This window comes from Nicotiana sylvestris, chromosome 3 (genome assembly GCF_000393655.2).
Source record: "Nicotiana sylvestris chromosome 3, ASM39365v2, whole genome shotgun sequence".
Classification (NCBI taxonomy): Eukaryota; Viridiplantae; Streptophyta; class Magnoliopsida; order Solanales; family Solanaceae; genus Nicotiana; species Nicotiana sylvestris.
In genome coordinates, this window is record NC_091059.1 from 72,911,764 (window position 1) to 72,939,054 (window position 27,291).

The 27,291-nt window shown below is 38.4% G+C and overlaps 1 protein-coding gene across 1 annotated transcript; it reads left to right on the forward strand.

Moving 5' to 3' along the window:
• The first annotated feature begins 9,427 nt into the window (after positions 1–9,427).
• Positions 9,428–10,995, forward strand: LOC138887526 (uncharacterized). The gene is made up of 2 exons (XM_070169286.1): positions 9,428–9,573; positions 10,431–10,995. Exons 1-2 carry the CDS (start codon positions 9,428–9,430, stop codon positions 10,993–10,995), a joined length of 711 nt encoding a protein of 236 aa, XP_070025387.1.
• Positions 10,996–27,291: the final 16,296 nt, after the last annotated feature.

The following is a 27,291-nucleotide window of genomic DNA, read 5'->3' on the forward strand; positions in this document are numbered from 1 at the left end:
CGCCACCCCTCTGAGTCTTCTGAAAATGGTGCACACGTTCGCGTGGCCCGCTTTTTTGTAGAAATTATACCAAATAGATCGAGGCTGGGCCAGCAACAAGGTCGGGTAGATTTTAGTGCTCCCAGTACGTTGCCCACTCTTCGGCCCCAGTTGTCTGCTCGGGTAACCCAAGTTTAAACCCCAAACCCAAGGTTTAAACCTAGAATAACGCAACCTCATGTCGGATCCCTAGTAGGAACGATTATTTACATCACGTGCATTTGACCTTGGGGACTCAACACAGGGGTTGGGTCCATCTAGGACAGGTGTACCCAAAATAAAGACCATCCTGATGCATCCTATGTGCTATGTGAATATTTATTTTCTTCGACTTGCATGTTGACTGGCTAGGAAAAAGAAATAAAGAGAAAAAACAAGAGTGAGGTAGGAGAGAAAATTCACCCGGTTTCTAAAAATTCCGGTATTTGAAAATGTCCTGAAACTCTGCCAAATTTTTGAAAAAAAAAAGAGAAAAGGAAAATGTATTTCAAAAGAGTGAGTCAAATATCATACTTTTAGGTAAAAACTGACAGAACTACGCAGGTCTGATTCTCACCGGATGTGGGATACGTAGGCAACCTATATAAGGTTTGACCTCATTTTACAAATAATAAAATAAAGGGTGGTTTAGGGCTTTGGCCAAAATAATAAGCCGACCCAGCTTCGGTTGTATTTTAAGCCATTTCTTACTGGAGTAGCCTTAGATTATCTTTCAATTGTCGAAAGGCTATTTTCGGGAGGAATGGGCAAGTCTGTCTAAAAAGTGTCTTTTCCAATTAAATACTCACCCCCGGCATCAAAATTTGTTTGGAATTTTGAAGGGGCCACGTTTGCAAAAACGACCATTTTTCTAATGTAGCAATAAAAGGGGTCTTTGGTCCGTTGATTTTCTTTAGAAAACTTGTTTTGCAAAAAGAGTCCACAAGAGTCAACCTTAACCTTAACCCTCCGTAGGTACAAATGAATATTGTCCAAGACCCGTCGCAATCTATCAAAGAATGGGCCCAGTTGCAGCTTCGCAAGTGGTGGGTTGATTTAGATGAAGATGGTCGGGATTGGGTGAAAGAATAGTTGGGTACCCTTACAAACATCATGCGCATCAAACCCCGGGAGGATTTAGTCAAAGCTTTGGTAACCTTTTGGGATCCCGTCCACAATGTGTTCCGTTTCTCGGATTTTGAACTCACCCCAACTCTGGAAGAAATGGTCGGGTATATTGATTTTGGCCAAGAGTTAAGAAAGAAGCAACTCATATTCCCAAGGGTTGTTTCTGTGCACAAGTTCTTCTATCTTCTGAATATTAGCAAACAAATGAATAAGGCCCATGTGAGCAAAGGGTGTTGTTCTTTCTACTTCTTGTACTTTTGGTTCGGGCACTCAGCCGGTTTGAAACACATAAAAAGGGGTTGAATAACAAATAAGACAAGAGCATATGGAAAATTCATTGTCGGTTTGCCTTCATTGTGGCATTTCTATGAGTCATGGTCTTTCCAAATACGGAGGGCACAATAGACACTCGTATGGACAGAATCGCACAAATCCTCATCACCAAAAAAGATCACACACTTGTCCCGTTAGTGCTGGCAGACATTTACTGAGCATTAACCTTATGCAAATCTGGGGCTCAATTCTTCGAGGGTTTGCAATATTCTTCTTCAAATGTGGATGATCGAACACCTTCGCCATCATCCTAAGTTCATGAGATATGCTTCGGATGGGAACAATTTCATCAAAAATTATAAGGAAAGGGTGGAAGATTACAAACCGCCGGAAGGAGTTAAAGCTTTGGTCTCCTATTTAAGAAATCTGAGAGCAAATCAAATTGAATGGACCATAGGATGGCTTCCGGTAATAGAAGTCATATACATGATGGCTTCAAAAGGCTACTTGATGATGATGGGATTGAGGAGTATCCAACCATATGCACCACAAAGAGTTCCGAGATAACTAGGAAGATATCAGGTGATACCTGAAGATGCAGATCTTATTTCCCAAGTCATCGAATTACACCTAGAAGCAACGCTACCCGAGGCTTTAGTTCAACGGGATTCGAATGGTTGTCGATATCTAAAAAGTGACACCCAGGTACCAGACCTAGCTAAGGGCAAAGTCGATCCCAATTATGCTGCTTGGTTTGAAAGAAGGTTTTATGTGAACAATGAGCCAGAGCCCTTGCCCGAGAGGCCTGCCAAAAGGCCCCATGTACAAGCTTTTGATTAAAAAATTCAGGAAAGGTTGGCCTGGGGAGAAAAAGAAAAGAAATATCAAGCTAGCATTCACGCTTTGCGAGAAGAGTTAAGAAATGCCACCTTCAACAATGATCTATAGGCACGAGAGGCCGAGGGTGAAAGAAAAAGGCTAGTCCAAGAAAATGAAGCTCTTGGAGCCAAGGTTCGACAACTGAGAATAGCAGCCGAGAACCCGGGCAGAAGCAGAAAAGATGAAAGGTTCATCTGCAACATTACACAAAAGGTATGTGACTGTGAAGATGATCTACAGAAAACTACGTCTGAGCTAGCAAAAATACGAACAAAGTTGGATAAAAATGCAGAAGGACGGGCAGCTTTCGTTCAACAGATGAAAGAAATATATGAAAGAGGGGTCACCTATTGGGAAAAGGAGATTAGCAACCTCGAAAGTAAAATGGCTAAACAAGCCAAGAGCTTCAAAGCTGAGAGAGAACATTACTACGCTTTGATGGCACAACTAGAGGGAGACCTACAGCATTTGCAAGAGCAGAATCATACTGCCACCCAGGTCTTAGAGGCTAGATCCCAGTAGATTGGGCATTTGTTGCAAGAAAAGGGCATCATAAGGGAAAGGGTCAGAAGAATTGCTGACTACATCATGATGAAATGCAGTGAGTGTGAGGACATGACCAGGTCCACGTTCTTCGCCACGGTAATGATCTTTGTCTGCTAGGTAATGGAGGATCTCTATTGTTTCCAAGATGACATGGCGCATAGGCCCGCAGCAAGACCAGTTGGTGTTCCTATGACAGGGTTGGAGGCACTGATGTACTCTTGATTGTATTTTCTTTTTCGAGTCTGTATTTTCATTTTGAAAGTATGTTTTGAGTCTGTTTGAAGTTTTAAATTCCTAGAAAAAAGTATGTCTCGAGTCTGTTTGAAGTTTTAAATTCCTAGAAAAAGTATGTTTCGAGTCTTTTGTAATTCAGTAGAGGTTTTATTAATGAAAATTTGGAAAACCACAAAAAATTATTTCTTTATTTTTGCATTTATTTATTGAACTACGTAATGATCTGATTCACGCGGCATAGTGATACGTAGGCAATCCTCATTGGATCCGGTCATGATTTTTGTTAATAACTCAAATAAAAAAAGGGAATATGGGAAGGAAAAAACCAAAAGAAAAAAGAGAGAGCCGAAAAAAAAAGCGAGGGAAAAGAGAAAAGAGACGAAAGAAAAGATAGGAAGATAGGAATAAGAGGAGAAGCAGGAGAAGCATTAAAGAACCAAAGTGGAAAGAAAGGAAAAGTGGAGAGATAAACAAAAGCCGGGATGAAACACGCAACCGTTGCAAAACATATAGAAAACACACTTAACTGTATAGGTGCATCACACCCCCAACGTGCAATTACCTATGTGTTAATTGTCTCACACTAATTGATTTGTTGTGTTGGCTATCAAATATGTTTTATATTAAGGTGGTTGGTTTTGTGGCAATCTGGCTTCACATCCATACTTTACAAGATCAAAAGGAAGTGTAGAAATATCGTCGGAAAGTCATCTGCCAACAGTTCTTATCTTGGAGGATAGCCCGATCTCGGCTATCCCAACTTCCGAGTCAGCAACTGCTGAGGAAAACAGAATTCTGCTTCTCCGCATGATGGAAATATGGGATGCCTGGTCCAATGGAAGAGAGCCACTGAATGCAATACCTGGATTCCCTGAGTTACTTCCCAAGGCAAGTAGGACTTCCAACGTCCCAATAAGTTATCCGAACACCCCATTTGGATATCCTACTATCTCAGCCACTTTGCTGGAACACCTTCTAAGGTTTGCCTCCAGGTGTTGATTTCAGGTGTGGCCTCCAACATATTCACTGCGCCACCTTGTTCGGCCACGGCACAACTCACTTTGCCCAGGCCTAGCTTTGATCCATCATCCTTTACCTTTCAAGTACCATCTTTCCTACTAGAACCTACCTAGTTTAATACCAGTGCTTACCCTCAGCCACCCCGATATGAGTTTAACGCGGGACAAGAGAAAACCACAAAAAACCCTGAACAAGAAGAGATTACCCTAAAGATGAGGAGCATGGAGCAGAGTCTCAAAAATATACAGGGTTTGAGCGGGCAAAAGAGTGTATCCTACGCTGATTTGTGTATGTTCCCACACGTACACTTACCCTTGGGTTTCAAAACCCCGAAGTTTGAAAAGTATGACGGGCATGGGGATCCCATAGCCCACCTCAAGAGGTACTGCAACCAATTGCAGGAGCAGGTGGAAAAGAGGAGCTTCTCATGGCTTAATTTGGAGAGAGCCTGGTCGGCATCGCTTCTGAATGGTACATGGATCAGGATATATCTCGTTGGCATATTTGGGATGACCTGGCTCGGGATTTTGTTAGGCAATTTCAGTATAACATCGACATAGCCCTTGATAGGAATTCGTTGTCGAATCTCAAGAAGAAGTCCTCGGAAAGCTTCTGAGAGTATGCTGTCAAATGACGCGAACAAGCGGCCAGAGTCAAGCCTCCAATGGATGAAACAGAGATGGTTAGTGTTTTTCTTCAAGCCTAAAAGGCTGATTATTTTCAGAATATGATGTCCTCGATGGGGAAACCTTTTGCCGAGGCCATCAAAATTGGTGAAATGGTCGAGAATGGTCTAAAAATGGGGCGCATATTGAGTAAATCGACTATAAGGGCTACATCTGAAGCAATTCAAGGTGGGTCTGGAGGTGTAGCAAACCAAAAGAAGAAGGAAGAAGTGGCAATCGCTACTTCAAGTGTAAGAAAACCCCGTCCACCCAGACCTTACTTCCTTGCAAGAACCCCACAACATTACTATCCCCATCAGGATGTGGCCTATGCTATGGTTCCTCAGCCATACACAGTGATGAATGCCCAGCCCTACGTTAGGCCACAACAATAATTCAATCAAAATCGAGCTCCATTTCCTAGAAATCAACCTCCTCGCCAAGCTCAGTATAATCCCCGACCTCCACAGAATAACTTCCCCTACAATGCCTGTGCCTGGGAACCACCCAGGATGGCAAACTTCACGCCCATAGTGAGTCATATTCCAGCCTTTTCCCCAAACTTGTCCAAATGGATATGTTGCAGCCCGTACCCTAGCCCAGGCAGAACCCAGAGTCGCCCTTCTATAGAGCCGGTACTCGATGTGCTTACCATTCGGGAGCGGAAGGGCATGATACAGATGATTGTTGGACCCTAAAAAGGGTTGTTAAAAATCTCATGTAACAAAAGCGGATAGTGCTACAGGACGAAGGCATTCCTAATGTGACCAACAATACAATACCGGCTCACAATAACGGACCAATTATTGGGATGATTTGCGAGGATAAGGAGTTCGATCCTACTTTGAAAGCCATAATTGCAATAGGTGATGTTGAAAGGAAGCCAAAGGCTGTCGCAAAACATGACAAGGGGGAGAAAAAAAGTAAACCCACCCCTCAAAATACAGAAAAGAAAGTGGAAACCAAAACTGGGGCAGCACCCTCAAAAGATGTCATCCTTTAGGTTCCCCGGGGTCACAAGAAGGAACAAATGTCATTGAGCCCTCCAAGAAGGTTTGAGATGAACAAGGGATCTAAAATGTATGTGCCTAAAGGGACCTATGTGGTATGGGGACCAGTAATTTCACCTAGGCTAAATGAGCCCATGGTTATTGGCCACGCACCGCAGAGGCCTATGACAGATCCCACTACCGTCCCATGGAATTACAACAAGGCAGTAGTAACTTATCGGGGGAAAGAGATCTCGGTAGAAGCAAAGGAAAATAACCCGGCTAAGAAATACCTCAATCTAGAGGAAGTAAATAATGCCACGAAGAAGTGTTTCACACTCAATAAGCCAGTTAGTGTCGAAGAAGCAGAAGAGTTCTTCAAGAAAATGAAAACTGTGGACTATGAGATAATTGACCAACTCCGGAAGTCTCCTGCTCAGATCTCTTTGTTGTATCTGCTAATGAATTCAACTAAACATCAGAAAGTATTAATTAGAACCCTCAATGAAGCGTGTGTTCCCATTGAAACAAATGTGGAACAGCTGGAAAGGATGGCGGAAAGATTTTTTGCAGTCAATCAAATTTCTTTTAGCAAGAATGATTTGCCCTCGGAAGGGGATGCCCACAACAAAGCCCTTCATCTGATAGTTAAATGTGAGGGATATTATGTGAAAAGTGTCATGCTGGATGGTGGTTCTGGAGTAGATATTTACCCTCTCTCAACTCTGCAAAGAATGGAGATCGGTACTGAGAGAATCAGGCCCAACAACGTCTATATGCGTGCCTTTGATGGCATCAAGAGAGATACCATAGGTGAGATTGATTTGATTCTAACTATTGGTCCGGTGGATTTTGAGGTGACCTTTCAGGTCCTGGATATGGATACTTCCTATAATTTCCTCTTGGGAAGACCTTGGATTCACGTAGCAGGGGTTGTACCTTCTACTCTCCACCAGATGGTAAAATTTGAATATGAAGATTAGGGGATTGTAGTTCACAGAGAAGATGAGCAGTTGATTTACCGAGACCCGTCAGTCCCATGTCTCGAAGCTAGGGAAGGAAGTGAACATATAGTCTATCAAGCTTTCGAGGTTGTTGTCGCAGACCAATGTGAAGAAGGAAACCCTTGTCCTCAACCCTTTCTCTTAAATGCGTCAATTATGGTTGCCAAGGAAATGATCAGGCATGGTTATAAACCCGGGAAGGGGCTCGGGATGTCATTGCAAGGAATCACGGAACCTATCACTTTGTATGCTAGCAAGAAGTCTTTGGTGTGGGTTTCAAAGCCACGCCAGCTGATGAAACATGGGCAGATAAATGAAAGAACAATGGTTGGGTCTTGCCTCAGCTGGTTCCGCATGTTTATAGAACATTCGTCATGCCCAAGTACAATGAAGAAGAAGAAGAAGATGAGGCCTTCACGGCCAAGGAAATAGAAGAAATATGTAGAGCTATGAGGCAGATATTGTATGAAACCCACAGGGTCCAACCTGGAGAAGGCTCGAGCACCGCTGAGGTGCTATACGCGGGGCCTAATGCCATGTTGCAAAACTAGAAGGCCACTTCGTTCCCAGTCAGGCGGGAATCTCGGTAGTCCGATCTTGCCACCTTTTCTACATCACGAGTTATTTCAGGGTGTAACTCGGATGTTTCTTTTAGTTTATTGTCTTTAATCCCAATGTAAACCCTATTTATCTTCAAAATTCAATGAAATGAGATCAATATTTCATCATTCATCTCTCTTTATTCTTTCTGATTTTTGTTACTTTTTCTTATTTCTTCTTTCAGTTCTAATAATGCGGCTTTAAATAACATGACATGCTTGCGGACTTCACGGCCAGATCCAAACACGCTGTCTAATTGTGAAATAATGAACTAAGAACTGGAATATGATGAAGAAGAGGCTTTTAGGGAAATAAATCAAGAATTGGAACAATTTGAGAATAACCCTAAGCCGAACTTAACTGATATCGATCCGGTTAACTTGGGTAGTTTTGAAGAAGTCAAAGAAACCAAGATAAGCATTCACGCAGATGATAAAATCGAGACGCATTGATCCAACTTTTGTTTGAATTCAAAGATGTGTTTTCTTGGTCAAACGATAACATGCCAGGACTAAGTGTCGATTAGGTGGTCCACAAGTTGCCGACTTGCCCCGATTATCCTCCTGTCCAGAAAAAGCAAAAAAAGTTCAAAACTGATATCAGTGACAAGATTAAAGAAGAGGTCACAAAACAGTTGAAAGCGGGGGTGATCCGAGTGGGCCGATACACCACATGGTTGGCTAATGTAGTTCCCATACCAAAGAAAGACGGGAAAACTCGAGTTTGTGTGGATTACAGAGATCTGAACAAAGCAAGTCCCAAGGACAACTTCCCTTTACCGAACATCCAAATCATTGTTGATAATTGCGCCAAATATGAGATACAGTCTTTCATAGATTGTTATACAGGATATCACCAGGTGTTGATGGATGAAGAGGATGCAGAAAAGACAGGTTTCACTACACCCTGGGGCACCTACTGTTACAGGGTCATGCCTTTTGGTTTAAAGAATGCTGGGGCAACTTATATAAAGGCCATGACTGCCATCTTTCCGGACATGATGCACCAAGAAATCGAGGGGTATGTGGACGATGTGATCACAAAATCTAGAACACAGGATGACCATGTTCGGGACCTGAGAAAGTTCTTCGAGCGGCTGTGTAAGTATGATTTGAAGTTGAATCCAGCTAAATATGCATTTGGGGTTCCGTCTGGCAAACTCTTGGGATTTATAGTCAGCCGGATGGGCATCGAGCTTGATCCAACCAAGATAAAGTCTATTTGAGATTTACCTCCTCCAAAAACCAAGAAAGAGGTCATGAGCCTGTTGGGAAGGTTGAATTACATCAGCCGGTTCATTGCTTAGTTGACTTCCACCTGTGAGCCCATATTTAAGCTATTGAAGAAGGATGCGGCGATTAAATGGACAGATGAGGGTCAAGAAGCCTTTGACAAAATCAAAGAATATTTGTTGAACCCGCCAGTCTTGGTCCCACCTAAACCTAAGAGGCCTTTGTTTCTATATTTGGCAGTCTTGGAGAATTCTTTTGGATATGTCCTCGGACAACATGATGTGACCGGGAAAAGAGAGCAGGCGATCTGCTATTTGAGAAAAAAATTCACAAGTTATGAAGCCAAATATACCCTGTTGGAAAGGACTTGCTACGCCCTAACTTGGGTCGCTCAGAAGCTTAGGCATTACCTGTTGGCCTATACCACTTACCTCATCACCAGGTTGGATCCTTTAAAGTACATATTCCAGAAGACAATACCCACAAGGAGGTTAGCAAAATCGCAGATCCTGCTCACTGAATTTGACATAGTCTATGTTACCCTCACGGCAATGAAAGCCCAGGCTTTAGCAGATCACCTGGTTGAAAACTCTGTTGATGATGAATACCAACCCTTGAGCACCTACTTCCCGGATGAAGAGGTAAATTCAGTTGAGATCACATCAAAAGACACCAATGCTTGGAAAATGTTCTTTGATGGAGCTGTGAACGCAAAAGGCATTGGAATTGGGGAAATTTTGATCTCACCCACCGGTCAGCATTATCTAGCAATAACACGGCTTTGATTTTTCTGCACAAACAACACTGCCGAGTATGAAGCCTACATTATGGGTATGAATATGGCAATCGACCAAGATGTGAAAGAATTCTTAATCATGGAAGTTTCGGATCTGATTATCCAGCAAGCTCAGGGAGAATGGGAAACTCGAGATGTCAAGTTTATTCCCTACAGGCAACATGTGGAAGATCTTAGCAGGCGGTTCAAGTCAGTTTAGTTCAGGTACATTCCTTGTTTTCACAATGAGTTAGCCGAAGAGCTCACTACTTTAGCCTCGATGCTTCCATACCCAGGCAATGCCGACATTGACCCGTTGGAAATCTAAATCCGGGAAAGGCACGGTTACTGCAATACGATTGAGGCAGAACTGAATGTTCAACCATGGTATCGTGATATCAAGAGATTTCTGAAAACTAAAGAATACCCCGAGAAAGCCGTTGGAGACCAAAATAAAACCATTAGACGGCTCATAAGTGGTTTCTTCTTGAGCGGTGAGGTCTTATACAAAAGGACTCCAGATCTCAACTTGTTAAGATGTGTTGACACCGAAGAGGCTGTAAGAATCATGTATGGAGTGAACATAGGAGTGTGCGGACCCCACATGAATGGGTATGTTTTGGAAAAGAAGATCCTTCGAGCAAGCTACTATTAGATGACTATGGAAAAAGATTGCTTCAGTTTCGTCCGGAAATGTCATCAGTGTCAGGTGCACGGTGACTTGATTCATGCACCGCCTATAGAACTGCATCCCATGTCAGAATCTTGGCCATTTGTTGCCTAGGGTATGGACGTCACTGGGCCGATCGAGCCAAAATCTTCAAATGGGCATAGATTCATATTGGTCGCCATCGACTATTTCACGAAGTGGGTTGAAGCAATTACTCTCAAATCTGTCACCAAGAAAGTTGTGGTAGACTTCGTGCACTCCAATCTCATCTGTCGTTTCGGTATTCTTGCAACTATCATTACAGATAATGCTGCAAACCTGAACAGTCTCTTGATGAGGGAGATATGTGAGCAGTTTAAGATCATACATTGAAATTCTACTCCTTATCGGCCCAAAGCCAATGGTGCTGTCGAAGCACCAAAAAAGAACATCAAGAAGATTTTGAGAAAGATGATCCAAAGTTTCAGGCAATAGCATGGAAAGTTGTTGTTTGCGCTATTGGGATATTGCACTACTCTGTCCATATCAGTCGGAGCAACCTATATCTATTGGTTTACGGCACTGAAGTCGTAATACCCGCAGAGGTTCAAATTCCATCCCTTCGAATCATTGTTGAAACTGAAATTGAGGACAGTGAGTGGGTGAAAACCTGTCTAGAGCAGTTAACCCTAATTGATGAAAAGCGAATGGCCGCAATCTACCAGGGGCAGTTGTACCAACAAACAATGGCCCCTGCCTACAACAAAAAAGTGCGGCCTAAAAACTTTGAAGTGGGGCAACTCGTTTTAAGGTGTATTATCCTCAATCATCAGGAAGCAAAAGGAAAGTTTGCTCCTAATTGGAAAGGACCATACATTATTAGAAAATTGTTGCCAAAAGGCAAATTATACCTAGGAGACATCGAAGGGAATGACCCCGAAACAACTGTAAATGCAGACATAGTCAAAAGGTACTATGTCTAATCCTTCGACAACAACAACATTATCCGATTGGGATGACGAAGGCTTTCGTTCTCTCTAACCCAAACACTCCAATCCTTTGCTAACCCTTTGAGTTGGTTACCTTTCTTTCATTACCCTCTTTGGAACTTGAAAATGTTTGTAAATAAAATCATCATCATCAAAACAAAAGAAAGAAAAAGAAAAACAACAAAACAACAAAAAAAATGTTTCCCTGAACTACGTTCGACCTTATTCCAAAAGGATACGTAGGCAGCCTCTCTCTAGGGTTCAGTCACACCAAAAAAAATTCAATTTCCCCCAAAAGTGAAACTGGGGCAGATGTTATAATGTTTCGGTGATGATCCCGCCTGAATGGTTACAAAGTTGTAATTCGATCCAAATTATTTTTAACCAAACCTTGTTCAAGTCCTTCCGATCAATCGGTGAAAGGTGATCAAAATCAGAGAACGTAGTTGTTTGGAGCCGATTTAAAAAAACTAAAATGAGAGAGTCTTATTGGTGAAAACCCACGGGCACTATAAGTCGATGGTGAGTAGAGAAATTGAAAATGAGAGTCTTGTTAGTGAAAACTCGTAAAGAGCACTATAAGGCGACAGTGAGAAGAGAAATGAGAGAGGTCGATTGTCGAAAACCCGCAAAGGGCATCGTTGATCGAAAAGAAGAAATCCCTCACCACCATCGGCACTGAAAGAGTCCTGGCAAGGTTTCTCAGTTTTAAAACACGGGTCGCAATGGGTTTATGAGAAGTTGGATAGTTGAGCAGATCGGGTATCTAGTCTAAGAAGCATGTCATGTCTATTGAAGTCTGCATGCACTCCAGATAAGTCCTTCTGTCCTCCCCGAAAGGGACACTTCTCCTTAAATTCACTTTCTTGTCCTTTGTTTACTTTTATTTGAATCTCCTTCGGTCTAACTCTATTCTGAAACTAATACAAAGAAAAGTTGGCAAGGTTGGTTTTACAGGGTTCTGCTTAATAAAAGCCAAGTCCATAGAAAAGTACCCAGCCTCAGCGGGTGCATCAAGTCGATCCCGACTGGCCATGATGGCCTATGCTCTGAAGTCAAAATTATTGAAAATGAAAGAAATCCGAAGTCAAGTGCCCATAGAGGCAGAATAAGATGAAAGGGCCAAAGTCCCACACGAGTGAACCGTCATGTGAAATTTTGGAAAGTTGAGTTCCTCGATTTTAGGAGAGAGATCAATCTTCAGAAAAGCCGGCAAGCAGCAGAGATTCTCGTCAAAAGGGTTGGGTCGAGATCATGTGATCAAAAACAATCAAGGACACAAAACAAACCACCGCTTCAAACTAACAATTATTCTTTGTTTGAAAACTTGAAACAGGAACAATCCAAGGCAACCGTGCAAGAAGCAGGTGCAACTAAAAAAAAAAGAAATGCGCAAGTGCTAGAAATAGCTTTGCAGCAACAATCCATAAAAAGGAAAGTCCCCTCCAAATCTTCCCCACATTTACTGATTCCATGAAATAAGTAAAAATAGAGAAAACAAAACAAGATGAAAAAAAGAGATAAGAAGAAATTCCAAAAAATGGTAGTTTAGGATCCCCAATCTCAATTATTTACGCTTTTCCAACATAGGGTCTCCACTCCCTAGTTGAGATTATTTTAGACATAGGGTCTCCACTCCCTAGTCACCTTTTACAAAAATAGGGTCTCTAATCCCTAGTTGAGATTATTTTAGACATAGGGTCTCCACTCCCTAGTCGCCTTTTGCCAACATAGGGTCTCCACTCCCTAGTTGAGATTATTTTAGACATAGGGTTTTCACTCCCAAGTTGCCTTTTGCCAACATAGGGTCTCCAATCCCTATTTGAGATTATTTTAGACATAGGGTCTCCACTCCCTAGTCGCCTTTTGCCAACATAGGGTCTCCACTCCCTAGTCGAGATTATTTTAGACATAGGTTCTCCACTCCCTAGTCTCCTTTTACCAACATAGGGTCTCCACTTCTTAGTTGAGATTATTTTAGACATAGTGTCTCCACTCCCTAGTCGCCTTTTGCCAACATAGGGTCTCCACTCCCTAGTTGAGATTATTTTAGACATAGGGTCTCCACTGCCTAGTCGCCTTTTGCGAACATAGGGTCTCCATTCCCTAACTGAGATTAGTTTAGACATAGGGTCTCCAATCCCTAGTTGAGATTAGTTTAGACATTGGGTCTCCACTCCCTAGTCGCCTTTTGCCAACATAGGGTCTTCACTCCCTAGTTGATTTTTTAGTATAGATATAGGGCTCCGCTCCCTAATCTCTTTCCCCAAGGATACACAATCCTTATTTTATCGCTTTCAAATAAAGAAATAGATTAGATTTTAGTTACAAATAATTCACGAAATCTTTCTAGTGAAAACTGGGGAAGAAATATTTCGTTTGTTTGTTTGTTTTGGTGTTTGAGCAGGTTTTACCTTTAGGCACAGGGTTCGAGATGATCAAAAGAATGAGTCTCAATCCAGAATAAAGAAAAGAAGTAAAATAGCAAAAAAGAAGTGAACTCAAAGTGCTGAAGCGGAGAAAGATGCGGACTGCTCAAGATATGATTGAAGTCACGAGCTTCGCATGTCCCGCCTTGATCCAAAGCTGACGAATGAACTGACGGTTACAGATGATGAGCATCAAGATTCATATCAGAGTCTGTAGCAAGAACCAGCCAAGACTCATGATTAAACTTCAAAAGATTTATAGATAGGAATCTTGTAACTCGTAGTTGATAGGCTTAGTTAGTTTATTTTCTATTTTGGTGTAATAAGGAGTTCAGCAGTAGCAGCAGCAACAACAGTTAAATCACAGCTTCCTGGTATCCCCAGCTACCGAAACTTCCAAAACTAAACTGACCTGATTCCTTTATAGCCAAGGATATGTAGGCAACCTCTGAAGCAAGGTTCGGTTAGACTCTTTTGAAAATATTTCTCATGGAGTGTCAAACGGGCAAAAATCCCTCATAATTGCTCATTTTATCTTTGCCCAAAAACCTTTCGTGTCTCCGAGCAAAGAGGGGCAGCTGTGAGCACGTGATTTTTGCCCCATATGAATTACTCCTACAGAATCCCAACGAATTAGATATTTTTCCTTTAACTATTTATCATTTTAGGATTTATTGTAGAATTTTCTTAATTATTTGTATTTTTCTGTGCATGCTTAATTTAATCTAATCCTTGAAACTACAAAAAAAATACTTTGCATTTGCATTTGCATTTAGGATTTATTTTACACTTTTAGGTTAATTAGTAATTTAGTTGACTTATAAAAATGATTAAAATCACAAAAAATAACTCATTTTGCATTTTTAAATTTTATCGTTTTTCTTTTAATTTATGAGTTATTTAATTTTTGTAAATACTATGATGAGTAATTAGTTTAATTTGATAAGTTCATTTAGCTTAAGAACTAATTAAGGTTTTAATTTGAATTTGAAAAGAAAAGAAAAGAAATTGAAAGAAGGCTGATCTTTTGGGCTTATTTTAATAAGATTTCTCTAGGCGCAAGCAAATTTCCCCCAATCCCGCTCAAAGTCCAGGCCCAAATCACCCTAACCCGGTCTGCCCTTTTTATTAACCAAACGACGTCGTTTGGAGTTCTTGAAGTTATATCGATCTGGGCCCTCCATTCTATCTCATCCAATGGCCACGGTTATTTCCCCCATTCCCATTAAAATTGTCCGAACATCTACGTTCAACAGAGAACTCATTTTCTTCTGTCTCTCATCTCCTTCATGTAAACCCTAACGCCGCCTTCAAAATTCCGCCATTCCCCACTGGCGTTTGGCCTCCAAAACCTCCAAAAACTTTACCATACACTCCCCATAATCCCTCAAACACTAAACCACCATCAATTTCCCCGGAATCCTCTTCGTTTTTCCTTAATTTCAGATCTTAAGACGGAACCCTAATTCCTTCCTCGCCTCTGACTCATCATGCAAGGGTTTGGGTTGATTTCTCCAAGCGTTGAGGGGATTTCGACCTGAAACGAGTGCTAGACAAGTGTTCTCACAAGAACAACCTGACTAGCACTTATTTTTTGTTCAAATCGGAAGCTGTCGGATAGTTTTTCAAGCCCGTTCGTCTCTTATCTTAGGTATATCTATTCATGTTTTTCCTGGTTTTTGTTCTCTTCTATCCCCCAGTCTTTATTTTTCTCTTTTCTTTTTCTATTTTCTCTTTCACCGTTTAAAATTTGGATAGCAGTAATTTTGAGTTAATTCCGGACTAAGTTTGTTAAAAGTTTATAATTAATTCTGTTTGGTTTTTCATAGTTAGTATTCAAGGATGGGCTATTTTTTTATGTCATTGATTAAGTTTTAATTTGCTGGGTCAGATTGTGAGTTTCAAATACTCATGTGACTGGGTTGAGTTTAGTTTTGGCTTCTGGTTTATTTCTGACCCGTTTTAAAACAGCCTAGGGATTTTGTTTTGTTGTTTAGGTCAACATGACACATGTTTGGTCTTGAGGTAAAAAACAGAGGGTTTAAGGGTAGTTTACGGATTTTAGTTAAGGAGAATCTTGTATAACCGATTAGGAAGTTGCTAGGAAGGTGGATTTGGGGCTAGTTTAATAAACAGAACTTAAAATTGTTGACTAGCTTGCAAAAATAAAAAATTAAAAAAGAGTAGTAGACAAAATCTGAAACCAAGTCTGCTGCCCTAAGAATCCTCTATAAAAGGCTTGTTACTTCATGATCAAGGAAGAGATTTTTTAGAGATTAAAAAAACCCAAAAAGTTTCAGAAACAGCTGAGTTCTTTTATACCCTGAAAACACTGAAAATTGTCTGCATTTTATAGTAGAAATCTTCTTGGTTTTGTTCCTTGTTTTGTTGTTAATCAGAACTTTCAAAAAGCTCCAAAAATGTGTTCTAATCTGGGTGTTAAACTGTTGAAAGAAGCTGATTTTTGCTTGAATTGTTGAGCTGATTTGCTGTTGACTGCTATTTTTCCCTGTTGAACTACTGCTGCTTTCATTCTCTTCTCTTAAAATTCTGAGGCAGTTTGGTTATATCCGGGTACATTTTCAAACATTTTGGAGTGAAAGTGTCGATTATTAAATGGAAAATGGTGTTTCAATGCTTGAACCTTAACCTCATTCAAAGTTTGACTTCAGTATTTTGTTGTGACTTAATATTCGTTAGTCAGTTTGTTTACATGTTAGCTAAAACTTAGTATAACTTCAGTGATTGTTTTGTAGCTTGTTGTAATTATAAACTTGGACTCTCAGTTTAATTATCAGTAACTTTAAATGTAGTTAAGTGATTTCTGATCCATTATTAAGGGGTCTGATGATATACTACGGTTTGGTTCATTAACATCATGAGTTGAAACCAATTTTGAACCAGTTTTGATATCTTGGTGTTATGTATGTTCTTGAAGAAATTACTTTTACTTAGTTTGATATTTGTTTAGAAGGTCCTGAAAGGTGGACACTTCTGAACGTTAGGCTATGGTTGTGGAATTGGTAACTAGTTGGTCAAGTCAGCAATCATGAAGCTCAAACAAATCTATTGCTAATATGAAGTAGAAATCAACAGTTCAATGGTCATGTTGAAGGATTTACTTCTTTTTTTTTGAAGAATATATGAATTTGAGGTTTAGTATGTTTAACAATGCAATGTTTCACATGTATGTTGGGATAGATAAAGGTTTAATAGATTCTCACATGTCGTAGTGTTAATTTTAAATGATTCAAGGTTTGTTGTGGCATGTTTTCAACGTTATATTGCTTTACGTGAGGGCTGATTGTTTATGGCCTACTTTGGATTCAGTTTAATGCCTTTAAAGCTTTAAATGTCGCCCATGTTTTTGTATGGGTTCGATCATGAGTCCCTGTTCTTCAGCCTATGCTTCCCGTAAGGTTTGGGCTCACCTTGGGCCCAAATTTGAGGTCACTTGTAAATGAGGAATATTGTGCCTTATCTTGTTTGGGCTAGTTTTCTTTTTGAGCCCAGCTCCTCAGTTAATGACCACTGCTGGCCCTAGCTATCTTCGAGTAATCGAACCTGTCTTATTAATGCAGTCCGCTATTTATCAAGTTGGTTTATGCATTTGCTTAAAATAAATTAGAAGTCCTTTAACCAATTAATTAGACCTTTAATTAGACTTGAGGCGTGCCACGTCACCAAAACCAATAATCTCATGGCCCTCAAAAGATTAGTTCAAACATTCTTTAAAATTAGACTCGAGGTGTGCCATAAGCAAAAGTAGATAACCCATGGCCCTTGTATAATTAGTAATAATTCTTTAAGATCGAGGTGTGCCATTATTAAATTTTCCATGGCCCTCACAAACCTCTTATTAATTTGGACCATCATAGTTTGCTTTAGACCCGATTTAGATTAGTATTGCGATTATATATACGTTCGCGTAATATAATTACAAATTAAACCCTTAAAAGACTCGAGGGATGCATTCACGCACCTTCAACCAAACTTTCTTAATAAATCAACAAAACCATTAGTAATTTTGGACACGTTCGCGTGACATGATTTTTGACGTACCAAAGGAAAAGAGTATACGTACGCGTAACTCAATTCTTTAATTACGAATAAATCAAGTGATAAAAAGTGGTAAATGATAAAATGTACATAGATCCTAAAAATGAGTAGTTGAATAATTTAAGCCAAGTATAAATCGCTAAGCAACCGTGCCAGAACCACGGAATCCGGGAATGCCTAACACCTTTTCCCAGGTTAATAGAATTCCTTATCTAGAATTTCTTATTCGAAGACTTTTAAATAAAGTCGGAAATTTTCTCGATTTGGGATTTAAAAAAATAAACCGGTGACTTGGGACACCATAAACTATTTCAAGTGGCGACTCTAATAAATTAAATAATCCCATATCAAATAATGTCACTTTAATTGGAAAAACTCCCATATACCTCTCGGGGTGTAAAAAATGAGGTGTGACAACTTCAACGGTAGATAGGATGATCATCTGCCACTTATTGAGTTCGCATATAATAATACCTATCATTCCAGTACTCAGATGGCTCCATACGAAGTTTTTTACGGACGGAAGTGTAGGTAGCCTATAGGGTGGTTCGATATGAGGGAAACTACGTTAGTTGGACCAGAATTGGTACAACATGAAATCTAGAGAATTAAGCTTATACAGGAAAGACTATTAGCAGCTCAAAGCCGTCAGAAGTCTTATGCAGATAATCAATGCTGAGACTTGGAATTTCAGGTTGACGATTGGGTATTCCTAAAGGTATCATCGATGAAAGGCATTATGAGGTTCGGAAAAGGGGAAAACTTAGCCCTCGGTACATTGGACAATATAAAAGCATATGCAATGTAGGCCAGGTAGCATATGAGTTGGACTTGCCTTCGGGCTTAGAGTCGGTACATCCAATCTTTCATGTGTCTATGCTCCGTAAATGTATCGAAGATCCTTCCAGAATCGTGTTAATTTACGACGTTCAGTCACAGAGCAGCTATCATATGAAGAAACTCCTATTGTTATACTAGATGGACAGGTTCGAAAATTGAGAACTAAAGACATAGCTTCGGTGAAAGTACTTTGGAGAAACAACAATGTGGAAGAAATGACTTTGGAGGTCAAGGAAGACATAAAATCTAGATATCCCTACTTATTTACTCATCTAGAAAAGGGTCCGACTGAGACGTCATAATCTTAAGATCCGTGTATGGATTCGAGTCAGTTATTGTCATTGGTCGTGTGAGGCCATTGTCATTATTGATGATTATGGTACTATGTGGTATTGAATTATTGAGTTTCTACAGGAAGAATTGGTAGTAATATTGTTACAAAGGTGCCTTTGCCAAGGGTATATAGATCCCGGAGAGTTAAACATTTGAGGACGAATGTTTCTAAGGGGGGAAGGATGTTACATCTCGTGTTTGCGTACGTTAAAGTTTTGTCTTCAGTTAATCGACGTAGACTCGAGGATGAGATTATCTTGAGGTTAACGTATTTATGCTATTTATAACAAGCGATAAGTAAGTATCATGAAGGATAAAAGGGTGAACGAATTAAAGGAAACGAGTTTCATTGAAGGTGGCCGATTTGGGGTAAAATACGGGTCGAGCGATTATACCCAATATTTATAAACTAGTACCATGTAAGGTACAATATGACCACAGTAGTATGATGTATAAAGTATATTAAAAAAAATAGAATTTTAAGTAATTTGAAATAATATTTAATTATACGAGTAATTGGTTAATTACCGGGTAATAGAACATTACCTAATTAACTAATAAGTGGATAAAGATTAATAATTCCCATCCCAAAAACGTGGCAACTAGCCACATTTTAAAACCATGACTCTTAATAGATCTTCATTAGGTGGCAACTTAAGATACTACTTAAGAGACACTTTACCAATTTGAATATAAGACTTGTAAAGTAATTAGTACACTTTGGAATAAAGAGACCTACAGTCGGAATGTTTCAAAACGTTATGTTAAGCAATTCATATGTGAGCTTTTCACTTTTTGCAATGAAATTGCTTAGAAAAGTCCTACAAAAATCCTTCAAAACAGAACGTGCCATTATAAGATCTTCAACAAAGTTCTGATTATACACAAGGTTCCAACAAGAATTTTTAAGAATCATAGCAACTTAAAATTTTGCGGGTCTAAAGGTGTACAGTGCAATATTCTCCAAGAGTATTATATGCATTTTTCCCTACTCTAGATATATTAAGGCCACCCCTTCTTTTTTTTTTGGGCATGATCCAAATTATACAAAAGAAACGAGCAAAAGCACAGTTTTCATAAACGACTCTATTCATAGGAATACTAGGGGTCTCTATGTTCTTGATCCCCATGTGACATATTATTATATCTTCTATTTATGGGTATCAGAATAATACGCAATTGAAAAAGTTTATCCGAAAGGAATTTTGAGATTATTACATATTTTTCATGTATTTCATTCATTTATACATGTGCATTGATCCATGACCAGATGGCTTTATATACGCATATTTATATATATTTATATATATGTATATAGGATATGGAAAAAAGGTTATAGCGCTACTTATGCACCACCACCTGATCAGTTGGTATATGTTGATGATGTTGCCCACAGTAGCCGAGACGATATGATGGGATGCCCTCAGAGGCTTGATGATATTATGTACACCTATACTTATGCATGACACGATATTTATATGCACGTGCATGACATTATTAATGTTTCAGAATTTAGGAAGTTATTCGGATTGACAGATGGATTTCCTTATTCCATATTTCATCTATGTATTTTATTTGCTGATTTGCATACCTTACATACTCAGTACATTTTTCGTACTGACGCCCTATTTCACGGGGCCTGCGTTTTAAGCCCACAAGTGCAGGTAGGTAAGCTGATGGTCCCCTTTTTAGGATCCTTGATTAGCGAGAGTTCGGGTGCTCCACTTGATCCGGAGCTGCTTTTGATTATGGTATGATAAGCTTGTATATATATATATATATATATGGGTATGATGTGGCTCAGTCCCGTTTTTGTACAATTGTATTTCTATTAGAGGTCTGTAGATAGTATGTCTAGTTGAATAGTATGTGGCCTTGCCGGCTTCCAGTTTTGAGGTATATAGTTGTCCATAGCAGCCTTGTCGGCTCGCCCTACGTATGTTGCACAATATGTGCATATGCCTTTTGGGCAGGTTTCCTTAATATATATTATTCTCGTAATTCAGCAGATGTTATTCAGGTTTATATCTTAGATGCATGCTTATGGGTGTTTGACAGGTAGGACTCGGGCACCCGTCGCGGCCCATCGATTTGGGTCGTGACATAAATTAAAGAGTAGAGCAAGTCAAACCAGTATTTAAACAAGTCTCGACCTCGAGCTAAGGTAGACTCGAGGTGGGTTAGCAAAAATAGTAAAATAATAAAGTAATTCTGATTAATAGTAAGCATAAAGTGATGTTTGTATATTCTCTTGTCAATGATTGATGCATTACAAATGATTGTAGTAGGGAATCTTATTATATAGTTGTCTAACCACCTAGTACGAATCCGTTCGGGAATTTACGTCGTGATCTCAGGGCCATGGCAGGAATCTTGCTCTTTCTGTTACGAAACCATAACGATACTATCTTGAGGTTGGTCATACTTGGCATCGGTATTCAATAAACACTTCGATCTTCTAATCTTGTACTTTGCCATCAGGCTCGAGCTTGGTCTATCTCGAACTTATTCTCGGAGCGACCCCTCGAGTCTACGAAATCGGGCGTACTTGATTTTGACCATACACAATCATGTATATATATAAAAGATAATGAATAAAGAGATCTAGACAGAGGGGTACTCCGAGACCTGCGGACGCCGACAGGTATACCTTGAAGTCTCTGTAGTAGGATCCCTGCTAATGTCTGGGCAGCTAAGAAGTACTTGGATCTGCACAAAAAGATGTGAAGAAGAGTATCATGAGTACATCACAATGGTACCTAGTAAGTGCCAAGTCTCACATTGGTAGAGTAATGACGATGTCAGGTCAGGGCCCCACTGAAAATAAATAAAAGACTGAACAAATATAGGCAGTGTAATAATGAGTGTAATGAAATTGAAACAACGAATAGCATATCAAGGTTAGCTACACAAAACTAAAGAAAATAGTGCAACACGGAGAAAGATAATTAATACTATGCTAAGGAAATAACGGTTAAAGACAAGCGCAAAAGAATAGGGAAATGTCAACAAGAGTCACTACTGAGGTACCTCATCATAGGCTCAAATCACACAAGTAAATCACAATCTTTCCTTATATCACCGCGGGGACCTTTACATTTAGTTTTGAAAAACATTTTTCCCGAAATAGCATCTCGCTTTTTAGCCCACCTCATCACACCGCATGGCTTCTAGTAGTTCCCCCTCTAGCCACGCATATCCAGCTCACCTTATCTATCCACATGCGTTTCAACCCCAGACCTTATACCACCGCATGTGTATCAATATCACAACAAATCACAAATCGCACCTCAAGTGCCTAATATCACAACTTGTTAGAGAAACCAAACAATAACGAGCCCATGGCTCAACTACAATGTACACAAAGTCTCAACAATAACAACCGTCAAAATAACTCAATAGAATGATATTTCACAACTTAACACTTTGCCTCAACAGGAATCACAACCTTTGAAACTCAATACCAATTTCAACAACAAGATATTCCAAGAATAGCAATTTCAAGTAAAGAATTCAACAGTTAAATAATGAATACGGAATAAAGGTAACAAGAACTTCAGCTAAACATGTAGAGCAATTAGCAAGTACGAGATAAGACAAGTAGACATGTGAAATTAGAATAAAAATGGTGATTATAACATGTTAAGGTAACTAAATTAAGGCATGAAAAGAATCTACATGGCTAAAAACTGGTAATTTTTACATTTAGCCCGTGTACACGCTTGTCACCCTCCGTAAATGATTCTTACACAGCACAATTATCACAAACAACACCAATGTTAAGGGAAAATTTCCCACAAAAAGTTAGGAAAGTCACTCACCTCAAACCACATTAAATCAATCCACTAGAAGGCCTTTTCCTCAGTTATCCAACTCTGAATGGTTCGAATCATGAAAAAATAATTTCGTACTATAAATATAACTATAGGAAACTAATTCAAATAATAAAATTATGATCTTTACGAAGAATTAAAAAGTCAGCCCGAAAAGTTAACCTAGCCCGCGCCTCGGAACCCAACAAAAATTACATAATCCGAACACCTATTCGATATCGAGTCCAACCATACAAGAATTTATTATACCCCATACTTTCGTACGTGAGAGTATGTCGCAAGTCGAGTGACGTAAGCTCAAAAATGAGATTGTATTTGAAAGTATATAAAGTAATTTAATCTTGTTACATTGGATGTTACAAATACTTAAGATCATCAATACCATGTACCAAGAGGGTTTAAAGGCGTAGAAGCTAAACGAATTGAAAAAAATAAATTTCGTCAAGAGTCGACAAGATAGAAATGTTATAATATGTACTTTTTGGGTGAGACTAGGGTTCTTAACATGATAAAGAGGTTATGTTATAAGTTATATTAGTCGTATGATAGTCGTGTGTTATGTTTTGATGTTAAGCGAGTTATGGAACAAAACTTTGCAAAGGCTATCACAAGTTACATGCATAAATGTGCTGAAAATTAGGTCAAATATAGCTTAGCTTTTCTCCCAATATGCTTGAAATTACGGGATGATCCACCTACCAATTTGAATATCTATGAGTCTAGTTTCTAACCCATTAAACCGTTCATCGACACTGTAGACATGTAAATTTTGACCCTCCCCGAAATTTTACACATCTTAGTGCTTATATATCTTATCTTAAAATTCAAAAACTACAAAAAAATATTTTCCCTTATTTTAGCTAGTTGATCTTTTGTATAACTAGTTTTACTCTTGAAAAAAATACAAAAATAGCCTTGATATTTTATTTTCCAAAATGATAAAAGAATATTTCAAAAAAAATATATTTACTTAGTTTAGTATTTAAGTCGTAGGCTTTTTGAAAAATGTATATATATATATATATATATATCAAGTAGTGTCTAAATTACTTTAACATAGCTATCTTAACTTTTTAATATTTCATTTTATTTAGACAATTAGTATTTTTGGTTAATCTTAAAAAGAATGAAAAAATTAAAAAAAAAAACAAACAAAAGGGATTGAAACAAAACAAGAAAACAAAAAAATAAAAAACGAGCAACAAAGTTTGGAAAAAACGGAAGAAGCAAATGAAAGAAAGAAAAGGAACTAATGAAATCAAGAAGGAATATTTAAGTGGTCCCCTTTCTGTTGTTTTTGTTCCACATCACGTATCCTTTCCCTTTCTCCGTAATCATTTTTTATTTCCTCTTATCCAAACTCACCTGCACACTCACGTTTTTGTTTTTTAGAAATGGAAAACAATTTTGTTCAAACATTTTTTGATTCCAGAGAGGGGCCACATGAATTTCTTTTTCTCAAGCATGATAATCTCAATAAAAAGGAGGGCTCCCACACATAATACACAAACAGAGAAATGGAAGAGAGAGGAGTAACGAGAGAGGAAAAACGGAAAGGGGAGTGGAGATCTGAAAAAAAAAAGAAACAAAAAAAACAGAGGGGACGGAGAGAAGAAAGGAGCGGTCACAGCTTCACAAAAATGGAGTTTGTAATCTCTTTTTCTTCCTCCATTAATGCAGCTTCACAGTAGTAAACAAAGCAGCCCCAAACCCTCTTATTCTTCAAAAACAAATAATAAACTCCATTAAAATGCACCAGATTTCCTCTATCCCACCACCCAAACACCTTCATTTTCTGCTTTAGAAAATCACCACTATTACATTAATTTTTGGCATCGGTTGGGTTTCAAGTTTTGTTGGCGGCGAGGTTCCCGATCGAGACGGTAATTAGCTGTAACTTCGGTCATCGGTCCAAGTCATTTCCTATGTTTCAAGCACCTTTGGCTTTGCTGTATTCTTCACTGAGTTATTTTCACTAGTACAAACCAAAAGGTCCATTTCTCACTTTTAGTTTAATTCATGTATTTATTGTGCTTTGGTGAATGTTTTAGTTTGATTCTTTGAAGTCTCCGTTATCCTGTCATATATGTGATTTTAACTTGTTTATCCATTTATGGTATTCTTGAGTTTATTATGTTAAGTTATTAGAATTGGTCAGATCTTATATATTTAGTTGTTGAAGTACATTTTGTGTTCAAATGGTGTGTATATATATGACTGATGGTATGATAATATTAACAATATCAGATGTAGTTGTTTTCTATATATATTTGAACAGATACTACTATTGTATTGTAGATATATAAAATGTACTATCAAATCTACTATCGAATAAAATCCGATTTCTATGTTTATTATTAATTCTTTAAAACTTTGAGTAAAGCTCCTAACAAAGCTTTCTGGATTTGTATAGTTATTACGATTGTTGGACATTAATAATAAAATTATTTTTTGCGATTAAACTCTTATGTTGTGAAAATCCTACTCGGTAATCTCTCTCTTTTATTCTAAAAACTTGTATAATTACCATCTTATCTAAATTATGAACTGAGATTACCCCTTTACTACTTTTTTTTAATCCACTCTGTTCATCTCTTCTTCCCAATCTTTTAAAGTTTTTAACACTTTTCTTAACTCTTATTTCTTTAACCTCACCCCGGCCATGGTTAAACACTTATACCCTTCTTAATTGTTTTCAGGTTTTACTTAACCAGTTTCTCCTAGGAATTTACAGGTTAATCCATCATAATTGTTAAGAAATTGGGAAGCTAACCATATACTAAGAGTGATATTTAATAATCGATCATATGAACATGAAACATAAAACTATACAGAATAACAAAAAAAAATTAAAATAAACAGTGGTAATATCTAGCAGGAACATAATTTAAATAAAAGATGAGTAACTTACATGCTTATAGGAGAGAGATTTCTCTTTCGGGAAACCCGAAAAAGTCTACTGAGCTTTGAAAATTAAAAACGATCACACATAAGCATAAGGCCTTATTTATTTTACAAGCTTAAAGGAGGAACTACTAAAGTATTCATAAGGAAATATTTTACAAAGTGTTTTGGAAAGGGGGTTGATGATGAAAAGGTTGGTTGGATGGGTTTTCTTCAGAGTGTTTTTCTTCTTTTCGATCTTGTTTTTTTTCTGCTTTCTTCTCCTTTTTATAGCTAAATTTGGGAACGGATTCTAAACTCTTCTGAAATCTATCTTGTCCAGCCTTGCAGGGTACTTCATTGGGCCCCATCTTCACATGGCTTGGTCGGAGATTCCTTCCGTGTTTGTAACTTTTTCTTCCACTCAAAATTTTAACTTGTCTTTTAGCACAACTAACATTACCTCTTGTCACATCTTCTTTACTTTATGTCACTTGTCACTTTTGTCTTTTAGCACAGCTAGCATTTCTTCCTGTTACCTCTTCTTTTCTTGTTTTTCTCGTTGGTATGCTATCATTATTGATTTGTATACCAGCCTTGTTTCTTTTGTCTTTAGTGCTCTTAACTGGGACTTTGTTTTTAGGTGTCTAAATTATGTATAGCTATTGAATCGAAGCTCATTTCTGACTCATCTTCATATGGATCTTGAGCATCTTGATAATTTAGGTTGTCTTCATAGTTATCATCTTCTCTTGAACTTTGGGTTCTTTCTGGATTTGGACGTGGATTTGGACTTGGACTTGGATTCTTAACCATGTGTTTGTCTTGTTCTTCCTTTTCTTGAAAAAAAATTTCTAATGTTTGTTTGATTATATTTTCTATTTTTTCATTTTTTTTTCTTTTTTGAAATTATACTTTTCTTTTTTTAACATTTCTCCCTGTGTTAATGTTTTGGGTAGTCTTCTTCTTGATGAACCTTCATTTTCACTTTTTGGCAAAGTGACAGCCATAAACGGATTTAATGTGTCTTTATCGGTTACCGTTTGAACCGTACTAGCTGTATCATTACCCGATACAGTGGATCTTGCTGCATTCATTGGGGAATGCACACCCTTCTCATCCATTTTTTTTTGAGATGGAGAACTCTGTTTTGGACTGTTCATCTCTGTATCTTGTTGAGAAATAACTTGAGTCTGGGATAATTCAAATTTCAACGCTTGTACCCTGTGTTCCAATACTTTTACCTGCTCCATAAGTTTTGCCTTCTCTTGTGCCAGTCATTTTTCTTGTTTATTCGTTTAAAGGCTTCTGTCATTGATGAACAATGATCACAGAATATTATCTTATCATTGTCTTTTCGGATGTTGTATTGAGGTTTTTTTTTGGGTTTTGTGTGAGTGCTGGAGAGATATAGTAGTTTGGTCCTAGTATTCCTCTTGTATAATCTAATGCTTCAGTAAAATCATTAAAACCTTTGAAAAGTGGTTTCTCTATATCCTTAATAGAATATAGTACTTCTAACAATGTTTGAAAAATATCATTTGTCTTACCATGTATAACCACATAATACTTAAATATTTTGTCTTGGTTTTTATCTGTAAAATATTGTCCTAAGGCATTAAGAGATGCTATAAAATATTTAGTGTCTTTCTTATTATATGCTATCCATAAGTTATCAATTAAACACCGTTGAGGTCTGTCTATAACACATTCTGGTAGGACTCTAAATGACATGTTTGATGGTGGAAAAAATATTAAATTATGTTTGCCAAAATTTATTCTTTCTATATTGGTCTGTTCTCCCAAAGGATGTGGCTTAAAATAAAGATTACCTAATACTGTCTGCAAGTATTGTCTGAGGGTGAGGCTTGAACGCCCTTCCCTTTGTCTTCAGTGTTGGAAACTGTTGGTCT

Excerpts from the sequence above, each read along its gene's own strand:
- LOC138887526 (XM_070169286.1), top strand. The coding sequence starts at position 9,428 with ATGGCAATCGACCAAGATGTGAAAGAATTCTTAATCATGGAAGTTTCG. Across the intron at positions 9,574-10,430 it reads GATCTTAGCAGGCGGTTCAA|CCAATGGTGCTGTCGAAGCA; the intron begins GTCAGTTTAGTT and ends ATCGGCCCAAAG.